The sequence below is a fragment of the Schistocerca gregaria genome, chromosome 5, assembly GCF_023897955.1.
Source record: "Schistocerca gregaria isolate iqSchGreg1 chromosome 5, iqSchGreg1.2, whole genome shotgun sequence".
NCBI lineage: Eukaryota > Metazoa > Arthropoda > Insecta > Orthoptera > Acrididae > Schistocerca > Schistocerca gregaria.
Window position 1 is genome coordinate 445,200,735 of NC_064924.1, and position 18,581 is coordinate 445,219,315.

General features: G+C 40.3%; 1 protein-coding gene across 1 annotated transcript in view; it reads left to right on the forward strand.

The window, feature by feature from the left end:
* The window catches only part of LOC126273377 (sterile alpha motif domain-containing protein 1-like), a 94,792-nt gene extending 87,053 nt beyond the window's left edge, over positions 1 to 7,739 (forward strand). The window contains exon 3 of the mRNA XM_049976929.1: positions 7,618 to 7,739. Coding sequence (XP_049832886.1) covers positions 7,618 to 7,739 — 122 coding nt within the window. The remainder of the gene's footprint in view (positions 1 to 7,617) is intronic.
* Positions 7,740 to 18,581: the final 10,842 nt, after the last annotated feature.

Sequence of the window (18,581 nt, forward strand, 5' to 3'; positions counted from 1 at the left end):
GTTTCGAGTAAGTCACATGCAACGAAAATCTGTAACGCAACCATCTGTGTGTGGCATGTTTATAGTTATGTATTATTTATATTTTAGGACAATTAATCTGTAAAAAACACACTACATGTCATAAAGAGAGCGTGTAAACCGTCTGAGGATGAATCACAACGATTCGAAACCAGTAACGGTACCCTTTGAATAAAGGAACTGAAAGTAAATTTGTGGCTGGTTGCTGTCCTAACACCATCAACTCTCTCCTGAGGTTAAACACTTCCGTTGGCCACCAAACTTCCCAGACATGAAGATTATTGATCATATCTGGGATGCTTTGCAAAGTGCTGTTCAGAAGAGATCTCCACCCTCTCGTACTCAGCCCTGCAGGATTCATTGCGTCAGTTCCATCCAACACTATTTCAGTCAAGACCATGCCACGTGGTGGTGCGATACTTCTGCGTGCTCGCAGGAGCCTTACACCATATTAGGCAGGTGTTTGGTTCTTCAGTGTACAAGGATCAACTACTGGGCATTCTGCACGCAGTAAAACAAATCTGATGTTGGCATCAGGTTTCCTTGCAATGTAGTAAGGTGCTGGCTGCATAACTTTTACTGTAAATGGCAGTAAAACAAAAAAATGTTGCAATCCTTTAATTAGGTGGAGCTGTCGCATTTCTGTAGTCTAGTATATGACATTTCATACCCAGTAGCTAATGTATCTCCAACGTTTCACAACATTTGCAATCTACTTTTCCCATGTTGCAGTTCTGACAAAGCCGACTACAATTATTAAAGAGTTCTGCCACGCAACAGATTACATCTGAGCCACAAGCTCCTACCCTGGACTGCGGTAGCGTTGCGTAGTTTATACACTGGCTCCCGTGGTCTCATCAGTCAACTTGTGTTCACTCCTTGCAGGGCAACAGCGGTCCGGTTTGGTTAGTGGAATTGATTGCATCCCCTTTGATGGCAGCGACAGTATAACTGCTGGTGTAATTCACATTCAGTTTCCTCAGGCAAGCAAATGTGTTCCCGAAGAACACGCCGATTGAAACATTTGTTGCAGTCTGCACTGGAATGAATTTATTTGCTTGCCGGCCGGAGTGGCCGAGCGGTTCTAAGCGCTACAGTCTAGAACCATGCGACCGCTACGGCCGCAGGTTCAAATCCTGCCTAGGGCATGGATGTGTGTGATGTCCTTAGTTTAGTTAGGTTTAAGTAGTTCTAAGTTCTAGGGGACTGATGACCTCAGAAGTTAAGTCCCATAGTGCTCAGAGCCATTTATTTGCTTATTCGCGACAGAATATTTCAATACAGAATCATTAAATATCAGTTCTATCGAAGACGATGCATTCGTCATATTTATTATTTCACACTTTATACACGTGTACTCTCATTGTCCGTGGTATTTGCAACATCAAGATTTCGGTTAAGCTCGTCAGCCACGTCTGCTTCGCCCATTTCCGGAACACTTGTCACACCCTATTCTTCGACTGTTATTTGAACTATCATTGATGTTCGTATTGAGATGTGTAATCTAAGCTCAGATACATGTGTTTGCTGACAAATCCGTCAACAGTACGTTCCTGTCTTCACTAAAGAAGTGAAAGAACGTTTTTAGGGTATATTCTCAGCGGAACTTTTTTTTAAAATAATTTCGTCGTCTAAGTTCCGAGTTCCGTCTTGCTTTCCACAACATTTTTTTCTTCTTCTTTTTTTTTTCTTTTTTTTTTTCTTTTTTTTTTTTTGTCATCAGTCTACTGACTGGTTTGATGCGGCCCGCCAAGAATTCCTTTCCTGTGCTAACCTCTTCATCTCAGAGTACGTCCTGAATTATTTGCCTGACGTATTCCAATCTCTGTCTTCCTCTACAGTTTTTGCCCTCTACAGCTCCCTCTAGTACCATGGAAGTCATTCCCTCATGTCTTAGCAGATGTCCTATCATCCTGTCCCTTCTCCTTATCAGTGTTTTCCACATATTGCTTTTCTCTCCGATTCTGCGTAGAACCTCCTCATTCCTTACGTTATCAGTCCACTTAATTTTCAACATTTGTCTATAGCACCACATCTCAAATGCTTCGATTCTCTTCTGTTCCGATTTTCCCACAGTCCATGTTTCACTACCATACAATGCTGTACTCCAGACGTACATCCTCAGAAATTTCTTCCTCAAATTAAGTCCGGTATTTGATATTAGTAGACTTCTCTTGGCCAGAAATGCCTTTTTTGCCACAGCGAGTCTGCTTTTGATGTCCTCCTTGCTCCGTCCGTCATTGGTTACTTTACTGCCTAGGTAGCAGAATTCCTTAACTTCATTGACTTCGTGACCATCAATCCTGATGTTAAGTTTCTCGCTGTTCTCATTTCTACTACTTCTCATTACCTTCGTCTTTCTCCGATTTACTCTCAAACCATACTGTGTACACATTAGACTGTTCATTCCGTTCAGCAGATCATTTAATTCTTGTTCACTTTCACTCAGGATAGCAATGTCATCAGCGAATCGTATCATTGATATCCTTTCACCTTGTATTTTAATTCCACTCCTGAACCTTTCTTTTATTTCCATCATTGCTTCCTCGATGTACAGATTGAAGAGTAGGGGCGAAAGGCTACATACAGCCTTGTCTTACTCCCTTCTTCTTCACTTTCACTCAGGATAGCAATGTCATCAGCGAATCGTATCATTGGTATCCTTTCACCTTGTATTTTAATTCCACTCCTGAACCTTTCTTTTATTTCCATCATTGCTTCCTCGATGTACAGATTGAAGAGTAGGGGCGAAAGGCTACATACAGCCTTGTCTTACTCCCTTCTTAATACGAGCACTTCGTTCTTGATCGTCCACTCTTATTATTCCCTCTTGGTTGTTGTACATATTGTATATGACCCGTCTCTCCCTATAGCTTACCCTTACTTTCTTCAGAATCTTGAAGAGCTTACACCATTTTATATAGTCGAACGCTTTTTCCAGGTCGAAAAATCCTATGAACGTGTCTTGATTTTTCTTTAGCCTTGCTTCCATTATTATATCCCGCTTATTTAACTTCTTGAATAGTGTAGCTCTAATGGGAATTACATAATTTAATCCCAGTGCACAAAGCCTCTGTTGTTGCTTAGCTTAAATCTGACAAAGAGGACAAAGTTACAGAAATAAAGTTGATTACTGACAGCTACTTTAAATATTAGTTTTTATATTACTTCGTATCACAAAGATAATATTATGAATGAAAACACCACTGATAGCTGGTAAAACTTTATTTTAATGAACCACACTAATGGTTTTAATTCTAATAGCCGCATCTTCAGCTGCAGAGTACTTATTGAAAAACTGATATCTACTTATAAACTGTATTGCAAGTTTGTGCTGTTATGTAAAGATTATTAGAATACTTATACTAACAAAAATTATTACATTAATCCATCACATGTGAACCCAGCGTTCTTAGTCAACGTATTGTCTTTCTATGAATAATGTCAGAATTCAAAAAACTAGATGAACGAAGAATAATTGAGAAGGTGATCAAAGTTACATTTTCTTAGAATGTTTCCGGTTACATCGGACCGATATACTGGCCATTTACTGCCCGTGCTAGTATCTACACTCCTGGAAATTAAAATAAGAACACCGTGAATTCATTGTCCCAGGAAGGGGAAACTTTATTGACACATTCCTGGGGTCAGACACATCACATGATCACACTGACAGAACCACAGGCACATAGACACAGGCAACAGAGCATGCACAATGTCGGCACTAATACAGTGTATATCCACCTTTCGCAGCAATGCACGCTGCTATTCTCCCATGGAGACGATCGTAGAGATGCTGGATGTAGTCCTGTGGAACGGCTTGCCATGCCATTTCCACCTGTCGCCTCAGTTGGACCAGCGTTCGTGCTGGACGTGCAGACCGCGTGAGACGACGCTTCATCCAGTCCCAAACATGCTCAATGGGGGACAGATCCGGAGATCTTGCTGGCAAGGGTAGTTGAATTACACCTTCTAGAGCAAGTTGGGTGGCACGGGATACATGCGGACGTGCATTGTCCTGTTGGAACAGCAAGTTCCCTTGCCGGTCTAGGAATGGTAGAACGATGGGTTCGATGACGGTTTGGATGTACCGTGCACTACTCAGTGTCCCCTCGACGATCACCAGAGGTGTACGGCCAGTGTAGGAGATCGCTCCCCACACCATGATTCCGGGTGTTGGCCCTGTGTGCCTCGGTCGTATGCAGTCCTGATTGTGGCGCTAACCTGCACGGCGCCAAACACGCATACGACCATCATTGGCACCAAGGCAGAAGCGACTCTCATCGCTGAAGACGACACGTCTCCATTCGTCCCTCCATTCACGCCTGTCGCGACACCTCTGGAGGCGGGCTGCACGATGTTGGGGCGTGAGCGGAAGACGGCCTAACGGTGTGCGGGACGGTAGCCCAGCTTCATGGAGACGGTTGCGAATGGTCCTCGCCGATACCCCAGGAGCAACAGTGTTCTTAATTTGCTGGGAAGTGGCGGTGCGGTCCCCTACGTTACTGCGTAGGATCCTACGGTCTTGGCGTGCATCCGTGCGTCGCTGCGGTCCGGTCCCTGGTCGACGGGCACGTGCACCTTCCGCCGACCACTGGCGACAACATCGATGTACTGTGGAGACCTCACGCCCCACGTGTTGAGCAATTCGGCGGTACGTCCACCCGGCCTCCCGCATGCCCACTATATGCCCTCGCTCAAAGTCCGTCAACTGCACATACGGTTCACGTCCACGCTGTCGCGGCATGCTACCAGTGTTAAAGACTGCGATGGAGCTCCGTATGCCACGGCAAACTGGCTGACACTGACGGCGGCGGTGCACAAATGCTGCGCAGCTAGCGCCATTCGACGGCCAACACCGCTGTTCCTGGTGTGTCCGCTGTGCCGTGCGTGTGATCATTGCTTGTACAGCCCTCTCGCAGTGTCCGGAGCAAGTATGGTGGGTCTGACACACCGGTGTCAATGTGTTCTTTTTTCCATTTCCAGGAGTGTATAAGAAAATGAAACAGTGTTGAAGGTTTAAATTGATTTCGGAGAGATGGCTCATAGTGTAGTTAACGATGGAAACAGTGCAAGACCATAGCTTGCAAGAGTAGGTCTTGTCTCCACCGGCCCTCATGAAACACACACTACCCGACTAAGCAGCGCTTATCACGTGGGCGCTATGTCACAGTATAAAAGTAACTAAGAGCGCTAGGTCGCTCCTTTACAGTGTAGTTCACCAAACAAACAATCGAAGTTTGTCAGACTATTGTGAGGCTTTAAGTACAACTGAGTATACAACGTGTTCTGCATACTATCTTTCTTATCTCTAAAATTTCCACGTCCTCCACTATATTAAAAATCAGGCCTTATTCTTTTATATTGTGAGGAGTGTGCCAGAATTCTTCATTACATTGAAAACAATATAGCCAACTTAACGCTATTGTTTGCATTGTGTAAACACTCAGATATCGATAGTAACACGTCGGTGATAGCAGATCTTACCACACTCAAGGCCTGATTTCATTTACATAGCCAGGAGAGATCTAGATGGCGTAACTACGTTTGAAGCTGGAATTCAAGATAAAATTCGCAAGCATAGCGCAAAAGCAATTGCAGGATTAGGCTCGTGATTGTTAGTCCGAGTTCGCAGTAATCTCAGGTTTTGCCTGTCAGTTAAAGGAGCCTCCTTATTCTTCAAATAATAATTATTATTCTCGACATCTAGTTAATAAATATGCTGTGGTTATTAAATGTTAATGTAACTTTGAAATTGAAGTAATTTGTTAATCTAGCATTCAACCATGATTGATACTTTTGTGACTGTCAACGTCGTTGTCTGAAGTTTTAAATAGACATAACTTATGAAAGCCCTTCTCACAAGTTATTTAACAGTTAACAGGACCCAAACAAACTCCTTTTCATTAAATTCATTCTTAGTAACGATAAGCTTTAGCCGCTGCTGCTGCATGCTGCTACGAATTGCTGTAAACCACATGGAAAAATGCAGTCATCTAAAGAGGTGAGTGCAAAACTTACGGCCAAAACAGAGACATTGACACACCACGATATGTTATGTACTCTAATCCAGTAAATTCCGTTGCACAAGTCAGATTCTGTATCACTTGTAAATTCTTATTCAGAAACTCAGAAGCTTAGGTATTCATTGTTACAGGTTAGAATGTTCCTGTAGCTTTTCATATTCAAATACGATGTCAGATAGCTTATCCAAATGTTAGTTTTAAGTATTTCATTTAAGGATCTGTTGAGGATTTAAAGGACAGTGAGACTGACACTTACACAATACGCATACAGTGTTATGAATGTTAGATTCCTTTTACTGATAGCTCAGGTTGTTTATCGAGTCCATTTTCACATATGAACATAGGCAATAACTGGCTGTAGCTACGTTAAACTATGGAAGAGTAAAAGATTTTCAACAAGACCTGTGATACTACGCTCCTCATGCAATAGGTGGGAGGTTAATGGAGATCATCTTGGAATTTGTTGAATTAATATGTTTCTGGAACCTTTTACTGAAGGACCTTCCAGTTTGCGCTGTGTATTTTTTGGGTCAGTTATTACGTTTAATACAGAGGACACGCTGAGTTGTATATGATGATTTCAGCTGCACAATACTCACCGATACATGACGTATACCTCTATCAACTGCCTAAGTGATGCTGATGTTCTACCGCGTCAAGCAAGATCCCCCGATTTGCTCTTGATTGAACAAGTGTACAAACATCTCGCACGTCAGCTCTGCCCTGGTGGCAGTATACAGTATATCAAGGACCAGTAGTGTGGCTACCTGCGTCAGGAGTGTGGCTTTATGACATCCTTCCCTCTAAATCAGTGCATCCATCCAGGCTAGAGTGGGAGGAACGCCACACTGCTGCGTTGGCCCTTCTGCCGAGCTCTTTGTAAATTTTTCTCGAATTTTTGTTACTAAATTACATCACAAACCCTCCTGAATCCTTGAAGTTTTGTTTATCCTCCCCTCCTGAGTGCTTCTCGTTCTTTGTCACCCAGTGTACCTCAAAGAGTAATGCACCACATAAAACAGTCTGCCGTAACCCGTTAACAGTGGTAAACTCTACCTTGGGCACATCACACACGATTATGTGTTATTTTTATGATAGAACCACCAAAATCGATGTATCAGGCAGTTGTTTGTTATGAAACTTAGACAGTTTATCAACAGGTGCATTATTAGAATATCTCTTTCAAAACGTCATACCTACTCGTATTCAATATAGGATGAGCTGCTGAGCTGGCCAGGGTGGCCGAGCGGTTCTAGGTGCAGGTTCGAATCCTGCCTCGGGCATGGATGTGTGTGATGTCCTTAGGTTAGTTAGGTTTAAGTAGTTCTAAGTTCTAGGGGACTGATGACCTCAGAAGTCCCATAGTGCTCAGAGCCATTTGAACCATTTTGAGCGGCCAAACGTACTATTTGGACATGCCGTATGGCCTTGAGTAGCAAAACACAAATCGTGATGTGTGTGGAGAGCTACGGCCACGCACAGTAATTTGGCGTTTGCTCTGGTCACCGTCAGTGGGTCTGTGTCGCCGGCGGACTTCGATAGGTGTATCCCGGGAGCCGCCGGCTCCTCTCAGTGGCGGCGGCGACGGAGACACGACACGGCCCCTGGGAGTTGCGACCGGGCCGTGACCCGCCTTCGTCCAGGCCCCCCGCCCCCGACATCGCCCCGCCCCCGCAGCAGCCGCCGGCTGTTTAATCGGGTCAGCCGGCCGCGATCCGGGTCGCCCGCCCGGCGATCAGCGCTCAGCTCTCAGTTCCCTGCTCACGACCGTTTCGACACGCACCCGCTGATCCTACTGTGCGGAGCCAGTAGCTCGCGACATACATGTACAAGAACCGAGAGTGAACAATAAGGAAGACCAACAGTGAAGTGTTAGGATTAAAAAGGGTGTACGCCAGGGATGCAGTCTTTCGCCCCTACTGTTCATCGAAAAAGCGGTGACAGAACTAAAAGACAGCTGAAGAGCGGCATTAAAATTGAAGGAGAAAGGATATCAATTATAAGATTCACTGCTGACTCTTTGAGAGTGAAGAGGCACTATAGGATCTGTTGAATGGAAAGAAGAGCTTAATGAGTACAAAATAAGGATAGAGTAAATCAGAAAAAAAAGTAATTAGAAATAAAGTAGATGAGAATAGCAGGGAACTAAACATCAAAACTGGTGGTCTAGAAGTGTCGAAGCTAAGAAATTCTGCTACCTTGGCAGCAAAATAACCCATGTCGAACGAAGCAAAGAGGACATGTAATGTAGACTAGCTCTCGCAAAGCAGGCCTTCCTGGCCAGGAGTGGTCTACTGGTATCGAACATAGGCCTCAATATGAAGAAGAAACATCTGAGAAGGTATCTCTAGAGCACAGCATTTTATAGTAGTGAATCAATATCGTGGGAAAATAAGAAACTTGAAGAATTTGTGTTGCAGTGTTTCAGAACAATGTTAAAAATTAGGTGGACTGGGAAAGTAAGGAATGAGAAGGTTCGCCACAGAATAGACGAGAAACGGAATGTATGGAAAACACTGACGAGAAGAAAGGTCAGGATGACAGAACAAATGTTAAGACATCAGGGTGTTATTTTTACTGTGTTAGAGAGAGTTGCATAGGGTAAAAACTGTAGAGGACATAGGTTGCAACCGATACTCTGAGCCGGCCGGAGTGGCCGTGCGGTTCTAGGCGCTACAGTCAGGAGCCAAGCAACCGGTACGGTCGCAGGTCCGAATCCTGCCTCGGGCATGGATATGTGTGATGTCCTTAGGTTAGTTAGGTTTAATTAACTCTAAGTTCTAGGCGACTGATGACCTCAGAAGTTAAGTCGCATAGTGCTCAGAGCCATTTTTTTTTAATACTCTGAGATGAAGAGGTTGACAGAGGACAGGATTTCGTTGTGGACCACATCAAACTAGTCATAAGATTGATGAAACTAAAAAAAAGTGAATCTAGTGACTCGTTCATTCTATGGTAGAAGAAGAATACCACACTTCTACATATTGTCAACTGCACAACGATAATGTACACAAAGTGTGGTTCTGTGCTGCGTAGGTAGCAATAGCACCATCTTCAAGGAAACACTCTTTCATTTAAAAAAAATTGTCAACTGTGGTAGTCTGGAAAGATTGAGTAGTGGAACGTTGAATTCGTTTTGCTCCAGTCATGATGCAGCATCTTAACCACATCAGAAATGGTAACAGACATTGAGGAGACCAACTCGAAATATTGAAATCTTAATGTCATTTTATGAAACAGACAGTGGAGTCTTTACAGTAGTCTTGTACATAATTTATTTGGGTTGTGCGACAGTCTTTGTAATATTTAAATACGCTGCAGTCACAATGAACAAAAGAAGATCAGGCTTTAACACCCCATGACGACGTCATTAGAAACAGAGCACCAGCTCTGAATGGTGACTTATGTGAGAGGAAAACTACAGTAAATTAATTCCAGGTACGTCGAAATAATCACGTCAAACATACGTTGGGAAAACATGAGTCTAGATTCCGGACGGGGATTTGAACCCTGAACCTTCCAGATTCGGGTCCAGTGCGTTAGCTACTGCGTCACTTTTTTCAGTTTCACTTCCACAGTTGTTCCCTTTTTTCAGTTGGGTTAAGCGTACTGAATCTTGAGGACAAATGTCCTTGAGAGAAAGCTAGAAATGAGGAGAACGCTCAAAAGAGAAACTACGATAATGGTACTGAACAAGTGAAACAGTTGGAATAATTTTTGGAATTCTTATTTCTAGCCCTGAGTCTCTGTCTGTGTTAACTGTTATGGAACCATAAAGCGCTAAGTAGGTGTAGAACTTGTATTTAGAACGTTTGTAAAGAGAACTGTCAGAAGAAACCTAAACCAAAGCTTGTATATCAATTTTATTACTAAATCATTTGCCCCAGTCAATAAATTCATTGCCATGAAACTTAAGCTTGGCCATCAACTTGAAAGCTGCTTAAGATACCTTTACTTGCTCCGTCCACGTTCTTTCGAACTAAATTTCAAATAGTTTTTCAATACAAATTCGTCTACATGAGTTTTTAAGCATGTTAAAAATGTTTTAAGTGCTTCCAGAAAATATAAAATAATCCTCAGAGAATTAAACTGACATAATAACAGATCAATTATATGGTCATATCACAAGACTCCCTCTCTGAAGACCATCAGGGAAATGAGTACACGTCTGTCCTGTTCTGAAAACCTCTACTCAGCGGAAACAACCTACTTATCGACACATGTAAACGTCCACCACAAAGCGAATAGTTTGGATATATAAAAATGTACAATATATACTATGTTTTGAGAAGCGAATGTTTCAGTGTTGTCCCCACTAAAAGTTTTTTTCAGAGGTTAACAACACCATCTACGACAAAAGAAATCCACTCTGTGGGAAGCTATATATTATCAAGGCTATTTCTCGCATGGATTACTTTAAAATATTTTGTTAATATATATTGCGATGTAATAACATAATTTACTTTTGGCTGGAATCTATAAAAGAAATAAAGTTTTTCTCATTTTTAATAGCAACAAATTTTCCACAGCTTCAAACTTTTGCTCTTAGGCTCTTTTTTTAATTTTGTTTTATTTGAACTCATACTGCTAGATTACATATGACTGACACTGAGCCAGAATGTTAGGAAGATCTCAAAAAAGTGTTTATGTCACTAAACTGCCAATGCTTTTTCAGTTTAGAAAAACACCTTACTCTTTTACGTTCGTATTATTATAGGTTTACTTTAATTAACCAGCCCTGTAGATTTCCCTTATTTTAAAAATAATGTCGGAGTTAATTCTTTTAAAAATATTAAACAAACTCTTGGAAAACTTGTGAGTAAATAAACAGTCACAGATTTCTCATACAACAAATGTGTACAACACATTCCTGTATCAAAACTAAAAATAAGACTCTGTTTTGGTATATCAAAAAGTTTGCGTATCGGAGATATCTGTATTTTACTTTGATGTATTTTTAACAACCACCTAAGACATGATTTATTGACTAGTCAGTATATGGTTACTTCAGAAAAACCTACCATGTTAGATATGATGCTACTATCCACGCTAGTCACAACGTGCAAGTCTTATTTTAAATTCAATAGACGCCAGTAGCCGAAGAAAACTGTTCTTTTGTTGTGTCATGATTTAGTACAGAACAAAAAATTTGTGCAAGTGAAATTAATCTGATTTCTCCGAGCAACTGAACTCTTTTCGCATTATACGATTTCCGAAGTCCTGGAACCACGTGCACGCATGTGTTACATCTCTTTCATGTTTATGTGCGGGAAATAGAGAAAAAATAATACTTCATGGAGATAAAACTATCCGAAACCAACTCTTTCTCCTTTTGCCACTCAGCGCTTCGGCTTACTTAATGAAACAGTGCAGTACCGAACGCATGAAAAGTAGTACAAATCTTAGTGTGTCTCTTGGAAGATTTGAAGTGTAGGTAATTCAAGAATGAAGAAACCACGTACCATCTCCTTCATGAAAAGATGGGAAGTGTCGAAAGCAGCTATTGGACTCTCACCCTCTCGGATTTTACGTTTTTAAGAATACATCCTCCAAAGACAGGAGTGTCGCAGGAAGGAAGTAATGGAGACAGAATCAGTAGAAACTTCCGGCTGAACAACAGGAAAGAGAGCTTTTGATTCATTTTCGAATCATAACATTGAATGGTAATGAAATAAATAAATAAATCATTATAATTCAACTCGAAAGATAAGCAGTGTACCCCATGACTATTTTGTCACGCCTTTCTATCAGCAAGTGCTTGTTGTTGCGATCTCCAGTTCGAAGACTGGCCTGATGCAACTCTACATACTTGTTTATACTGCGCAGGCGTCTTCATCTCTGCATAAATTCGGCAACCTACATCCTTTTGAACCTGCTTATTGCATTCAAACCTTGGTCTCCCTCTACAATTTTACTCTCCGTTCCCTCCATTATGAAACTGACTAGTCCTTGATGCCTCAAGAAGTGTCATAACGATCGATTTATTCTTTTTGTCAAGTTCTCTCATACATTTCTTCTTCCCCAATTCGATTCTCTGCCTCGTCATTAGATATTCGGTCTACTCGGCCAGTTTTTGAGATTCTTGTGTAGCATCCATATTTCAAAAGCTTCTGTTCTGATCCTGTCTGAATGGCTTATCGTCCCCGTTTCTCTCACATCCGAGGCTATACTGCGGACACCTTCAGAAAGAATTTCTAATGCTGAAATTGGCATTGGATTTTAATGACTTCTTTTTTTACAGACATTTTTTTTTGCTTTTGTAAGCCTGCCTTTTATATAATTTTTCTACTTCGGCCATCATGAGATATTCTGCTTCTCTAAAAAGTAAAACTCATCTACTACTTTACGTGCCTCATCTCTTTATCTAATTCCCGCAGCATCCACTGATTTAATTCGCCTACATTCCATTAGCCCAGTTTTCCTTCAGTTGAAGCTCATCTTATAATCTGTCTTCAAGACACTATCTGTTCTGAAACTTTCTGGAAGATTAAAACTGTGTGCCCGACCTAGTCGTGTCGTGCTTCGGTAGCTCAGTTGGTAGAGCACTTGCCCGCGAAAGGAAAGGTCCCGAGTTCGAGTCTCGGTCGGGCACACAGTTTTAATCTGTCAGAAAGTTTCGTATCAGCGTACACTCCACTGCAGAGTGAAAATCTCATTCTGGAACTATCTATTCTGTTCAGCTATTCTCCCAAGTCTTTACTTGTCGCTGACAGAACTAAAATTCCGTTGGCATACCTTAAGGGAAGTGTCAGTATCGTATCCTGAATGACTTTAAATTTAAAATATATATATACCGTTTTTCCAAATACTAACCAAAGTAATAAAAAATACTTTAGCAGGACTTAGAGGTGTATATTCATTGATTCATTATCAAGCAACTATTTTCGCTGGAATCAAGATATGAATTTTTTAATGAAGGTCTTAAAAAACCACTCAAATTAAAAAAAATATGTTTAATGATCAAACTATGAGTGCTGTCTCTGACATTATATATCTACATAAATATAATACCTCTGTCAAAAAGAGGTAACAAATTCAGAGCTTTAGCTTGTGTAGTCTCTGAGATAACGGGAAACATTTGCAAAAACAAGTTGTTTTTCTTTGGAACTGGAATTATTACATATTACCTGAAGCCCGGGGGAATATCGTCTACCTCGAGTATCTTAGCCATCAAGTGAATTAATTTTTATTTAGTTGGCTCTCCCATGGGTCTTACTAATTCTCAGGCAATCTTGACCGGCCGCTGTGACCGAGAGCTTCTGGGCGCTTCCGTCTGGAACCTTGCGACCGCTACGGTCGCAGGTTCGAATCCTGCCTCAGTCATGGATGTGTGTGATGTCCTTAGATTAATTAGGTTTAAGTAGTTCTAAGTCTAGTGGACTGATGACCACAGATGTTACGTCCCATAGTGCTCCGAGTCATTTGAGCCATTTTGAGGCAATGTTGCCTACTCAAGAGGCCTTGTTTCCGCTTAGGTTTTCGATCGCCCTGACAAATTCTCACTGTGCTGTTGTATCTTCCGTTTCACTTTCACCTACTTTCTCATTTTGTAGTATTGACTTCCACTTTACTTCTTTTACAACATGTCCCATTTGGTGGACAGGTATGTGAGCACATCTAATGAACTTCTTCCTCTCAATATTTCTACGACACAGAACACCCCTCAGTTACACTACCGTAAAACTGAACACAACATAACACAAACACAAAAGATAAAAATATTTGGCCCTGTGAAACTGAAGTTGTATTCTACTACAAGATTACTCCTACTCCCCACAAATACTAACGTAATTAAGAAAAGTGACGAAACGAATGCTGTCTAACTGAATAACAGATGACGTTCCAGATGATATTCATTTCCAAAAGATATGAATGACTTAGGACATGGGTCAACATAGCACATCGTTTACATTTATGTTCTAGTTTAATAACATGAAGTGCATACTGGTGTACGGTGATAAAGTGGGAAAGAGGTAGGAAAGTTGACCCTAATTCTGCTCTAAATTATGGACAATTCATTCTGACTGTCACTAATTAGTTTGATAATGACCGTGGACTTGTAATCGGAAAGCATCCACAATACGCTTAAATAGGGAAGTAAGTGCTGCTACAGCAAGTACATGCTTCAGCTGATGAAATCCACCTTGGAGATTCCTAACATCAATGCTCACTTGTATGCGTGCAGCTGTCTAGAAAGTGGTAACAATCTACTTCTGCGTCGGTTCGTACGGTGAACCTTCTCCTGCTGTCAGAATACTCCTTAACGTCTTGAGTCTGAATAACACTCGGGGCATCATTGATCACTGAGCGTTCCTAACATAATGAAAATGCCCTAATTATATGTGTCTACCTAAATAAATAAAGATGAACAAAAATCGAGTCCAAACAAATTGCAGTCTTTAATTCTTATATAAGGTCTCCTTATCTTTCTTCCCCCTTTCAGCATTCCCTTCTCTGCTTAGTACTTGTTATCTGAGATCTCGTATTGAAGCAGCTGCTTCCCTTTTCTCCTATGACCTCTTCAGTTTTTCTGCTAGCAGTGTCTATTTTTCTCCTAGTAACGTATTCGCCTACAACTTTGCATTTCTCAAGCACAGACATTAGCACTTTCTGTTGATCTCCTTTATTAACGCCTGTATTCCATTTATCTGATTCCTGTGCTGCACTTTTATACTTTCTTATTTCATTAATTAAATTAAATAACTTCAGTATTATCCAGGGCAGCGATTTCTGTCACACTTGATTTTTTACCTATGTGATCCTTGTGATCCTGTGTTGCCTTTCCTATCTCATCTCTCAAAGTTATCCATCCGTCTTTTACTGTATTCTTTTCACCTATTTCAGTCCAACAATGCCTAACACGCCCTCTGAAACTTTCAAGGTGCCATGACCTTAATGTTCTACCTTTTTGTGGTTGTTTTCAGCTTCATTCTACAATTCGTAACGAATAAATTATGGTCAGATCTTCTCCTGCAGTTGCCTTACAGTTTAAAATCTGGTTTCCAACTCTCAATTATGTAATCAGTCTGAAACCACAGAATGTCCCCAGATTCCTTCTATGTAGGTAGCCTACTTTAACAACGATTGAATTAAGTGTTGGTGATGATTAAATTATGCTGCAAAATTCAGTCACGAGACTCATTTAATTCTTTTAACCCATGTTCTCCTACAATTTTTTCTTCTCTTCCTTCTCCTGCTATCGAGTTGCAATTACCCATTAAAATTAAATTTTCGCTCTTCTTGACTATCTGCATAATTTCTTATGTCACAAAATACGCTCTTTCAGTCTTTTCATTGTCTGTGGTGCTAGTTGACACATAAACTTGTAGTACTGTAGTAGGTGCTGGGTTCATGTTTATCTTGGATATGATAATGTGTTGCTAAGCTATTCTGTTTCTATTTTCTTATTTATTGTTAAGACTAGTCCTGCACTGCCCGTATTTGATTTTGTGTTGATAACCCTGTACTGTCCTGATCAGAAATTCGGTCGTCCTATCACTACACTGCACTAATTTTCACTATATTTAGCTTCATCTCATCAATTTCTCTTTAAGTTATCTGTTCTGTCTACCTAATTAAGGCATCTACCATTCCACACTTTGAGTTGTAAATTGACGCTTTATTTTTTCTGATGACAACATCCTTCTGAATAATCATCCCCAACCGTAGGTCCAAATGGGAGCAAATTTACTTGAATAACGTTTTACCTAGGAGAAAGGGATCAACTGCTGTTTCTCCTCGCTTTCAGCCATTCGCTGATCCATCATAGCAAAAAAATGTTGCCTAACGTTACGAAGCCAGGTCAGTCGTCCAAATTGTCATCCTTTCAACTACTGAGAAGACTGCTTCTACTCCTCAGTAACCACAGATTAGTCTCCCCATATATACTGTGCCGTTGGGGTTGTACCTATGGTGCAGCTAAATGTATCATCGATGTATGCAAGCAAACTCACCTCAGCTAGATCGATTGTTAATGAGGAATTAAGCAGTACACTTTTCTAATATGAAGCTATTTAAAGATCAATAAGATTACATTCCAGTTGTTATTTATTGGAGTGTGTGGTTATAAAATATTAAGGAGTGATATAATAACAAGATAACAGGAAGATGTTTAATTACGTTATTTGTGATAGCATTACAGACTTTCTGCAAACTATGTTTCTTGAATTAGTTTTAGTTTCTATCAAAGGTTTGAAACTAAAACTTATTTTTTATTCACTTTATTGCTTTTAATTTTTTGTGTTTACTCATACAATTAATTATGCAATAAAATGAGAATATATCTTCTACCATATAGGACATAGAAAGAGTCAAAGCAGATATAAATAAAAAACTTATAAATTCATCATTGGTTCTCTATATATAAACGATTTCCGCGTTACGTAAATTTGAGAATTTCATCATCTATCATTTTCAGAGTTGGGTGGTAATATTTATATTACTTTTAAGTAGAGAAATTACAAAATGCCGATGAAGTGCTTAATAAAGGGTTTATTGACATAGCCTGAACATGGGAGGAACAGGGATTACAATAGAGCTGCTGTATGGCTAGTTAGCCACTGGCATTATTACTGCATGAATCATGTGAGTAATTAACTGGCAATAGTAATTTGGTTTACTCATATGCACCGTTTTTGAATATTTGTTCTGTCGTATGAAACTGTCTACTTAGTGTCAATTTAATTTATTTGCACAACAATTTTCATTTTTATATGATCTAATTTGAGTGCAGACGTTAATGTGGTGGAGGTGTTTGTGATATACGGTACTTACACTTGAGCAATGCTTCCCATAGTCTTTATGTTAAATATGCATCCTGATCCATCGTCTACACTAGAAAATATGGTCTCCGGATCATGCCAGTAACGTGCTCTGGTTTACCTTCAAGATGGCGGCGAGCAGTGGTTGAGTGCTTCGCTCATTGCATGGTTTTGTGTGAAATTTATAAAATGAAGAAAACCCCACAATTATTCCTTCTGAGATGTAAATTGTTACTTTTCACTTTGCTCGTCGACATCTACTGTTGATAAGCAAAAATAGTACCGCTTGCAGCGAATTAATTGTACATATTAGACACTTTGTCAAAGATTATTGTTCCATTATTTTGCAAGTAGTTTAAATAATGGCATTTTTCTTGCAACCTCGATATTTTATTCTTCTTTCTATTAATATTTTTGAGCACGTGCCTACGTCATCCGTCGTCGATCCTTTCACTGATTGTGTCCTACCCACAATGAGTTGGCATCGCTTCCCTCGGGGGGGGCGTCCACCTGAATCGCATGTGAACATTCCGTACCGGTTGACAGGAACAGAGCAGAGAAACATCGTTAGAGGAACCTAATACTCTTATAAACAATTTTTTCTGCTTCCTGCACTTTTACAATCAAACATCTGCATCAAAGAGGCACTGAGATGAGTGATAAAATTTGATATTGATTTACGAAGAATATTAATCACCTGTGCATTAACAAAAATGAGAAGTGACATTTGAGATTTCCAAAGAAATTGAAAGGTTTCTGTTGGATTCCTTTCATGTTAATTTCTTAAATATGTTGTCATTACGGCATACATTCCACTTCTAAATTTACTGTCGTGTTTCTGACTATCTGGGAGGAAACTGAACAGTGGAACGTGTTACTTTTACACATAAGCAAGAACGATCTGTCAGACTACCAAACTTTAAAACACATCTTATATGTAATTCATGTCACACAGTCTCATGCGGAACCTACATTCGCTTTCTTTTATATACTGTATAAGATACTGTCATCCGACTTCCCTTCTGTATGAAAGGATGAATGAGCAAATGTATTTCTAGTTGCATGCATGATTGTGGCAGACAAGTCTGTCTGCTAGAGAACAGTAGGACCAACGTCGGAACAGATAGCTACGTTTTCTAAAACAAAGAGGTTTCTATTTTTGGTATGGTCCTGTCCGTCCCTTGTTATGTTGTTATAGGAAGCTGCCTCTCTGGTCACTTCCGTTTGTATCTGTGAGGTACCCTCGGTAGGGGCCCAGGCAATCTGTCCACGACGAGCGTCTGAAGTGGTAAGATCTCCGGCTAAGCGCGTCTCTGCTAAGTCCGTAGGACAATGAATTTCTTAAATTCAGCCTAACTGAAAATTTAATCACCTTCATTTCAGGTTTAGATCTAAAATAAATAATGTTATCTTAAATTGCAATACAGTGTAATTTGAGTGTGAAGTTTAGAATATCTTCCAGTAGTTGCTTTGTCACTACTTTGTGAGCGAAGTGGAACGAAATGTTGATGATCCTTAACTAACTAAGATCATCAATCATAAATGTGAATGTGCGTGAGATTATAACTTCTCGTCTTGACAATATTTTTCAATGTAGCAACATTTCTTTATGTTCAACCCATGTCGGGTGTACTTTGTGATACCAGTACCACGTGCTTATACAATTGTTTGACCCATCAGGGTAGTAGTAAGACGATAGTAACCAGTTCGAGGTTTTTCTTTTGTAATTTATGTTTCGATGTAATTTATTTTAATCATCAAAATTATTGTGGAGTTA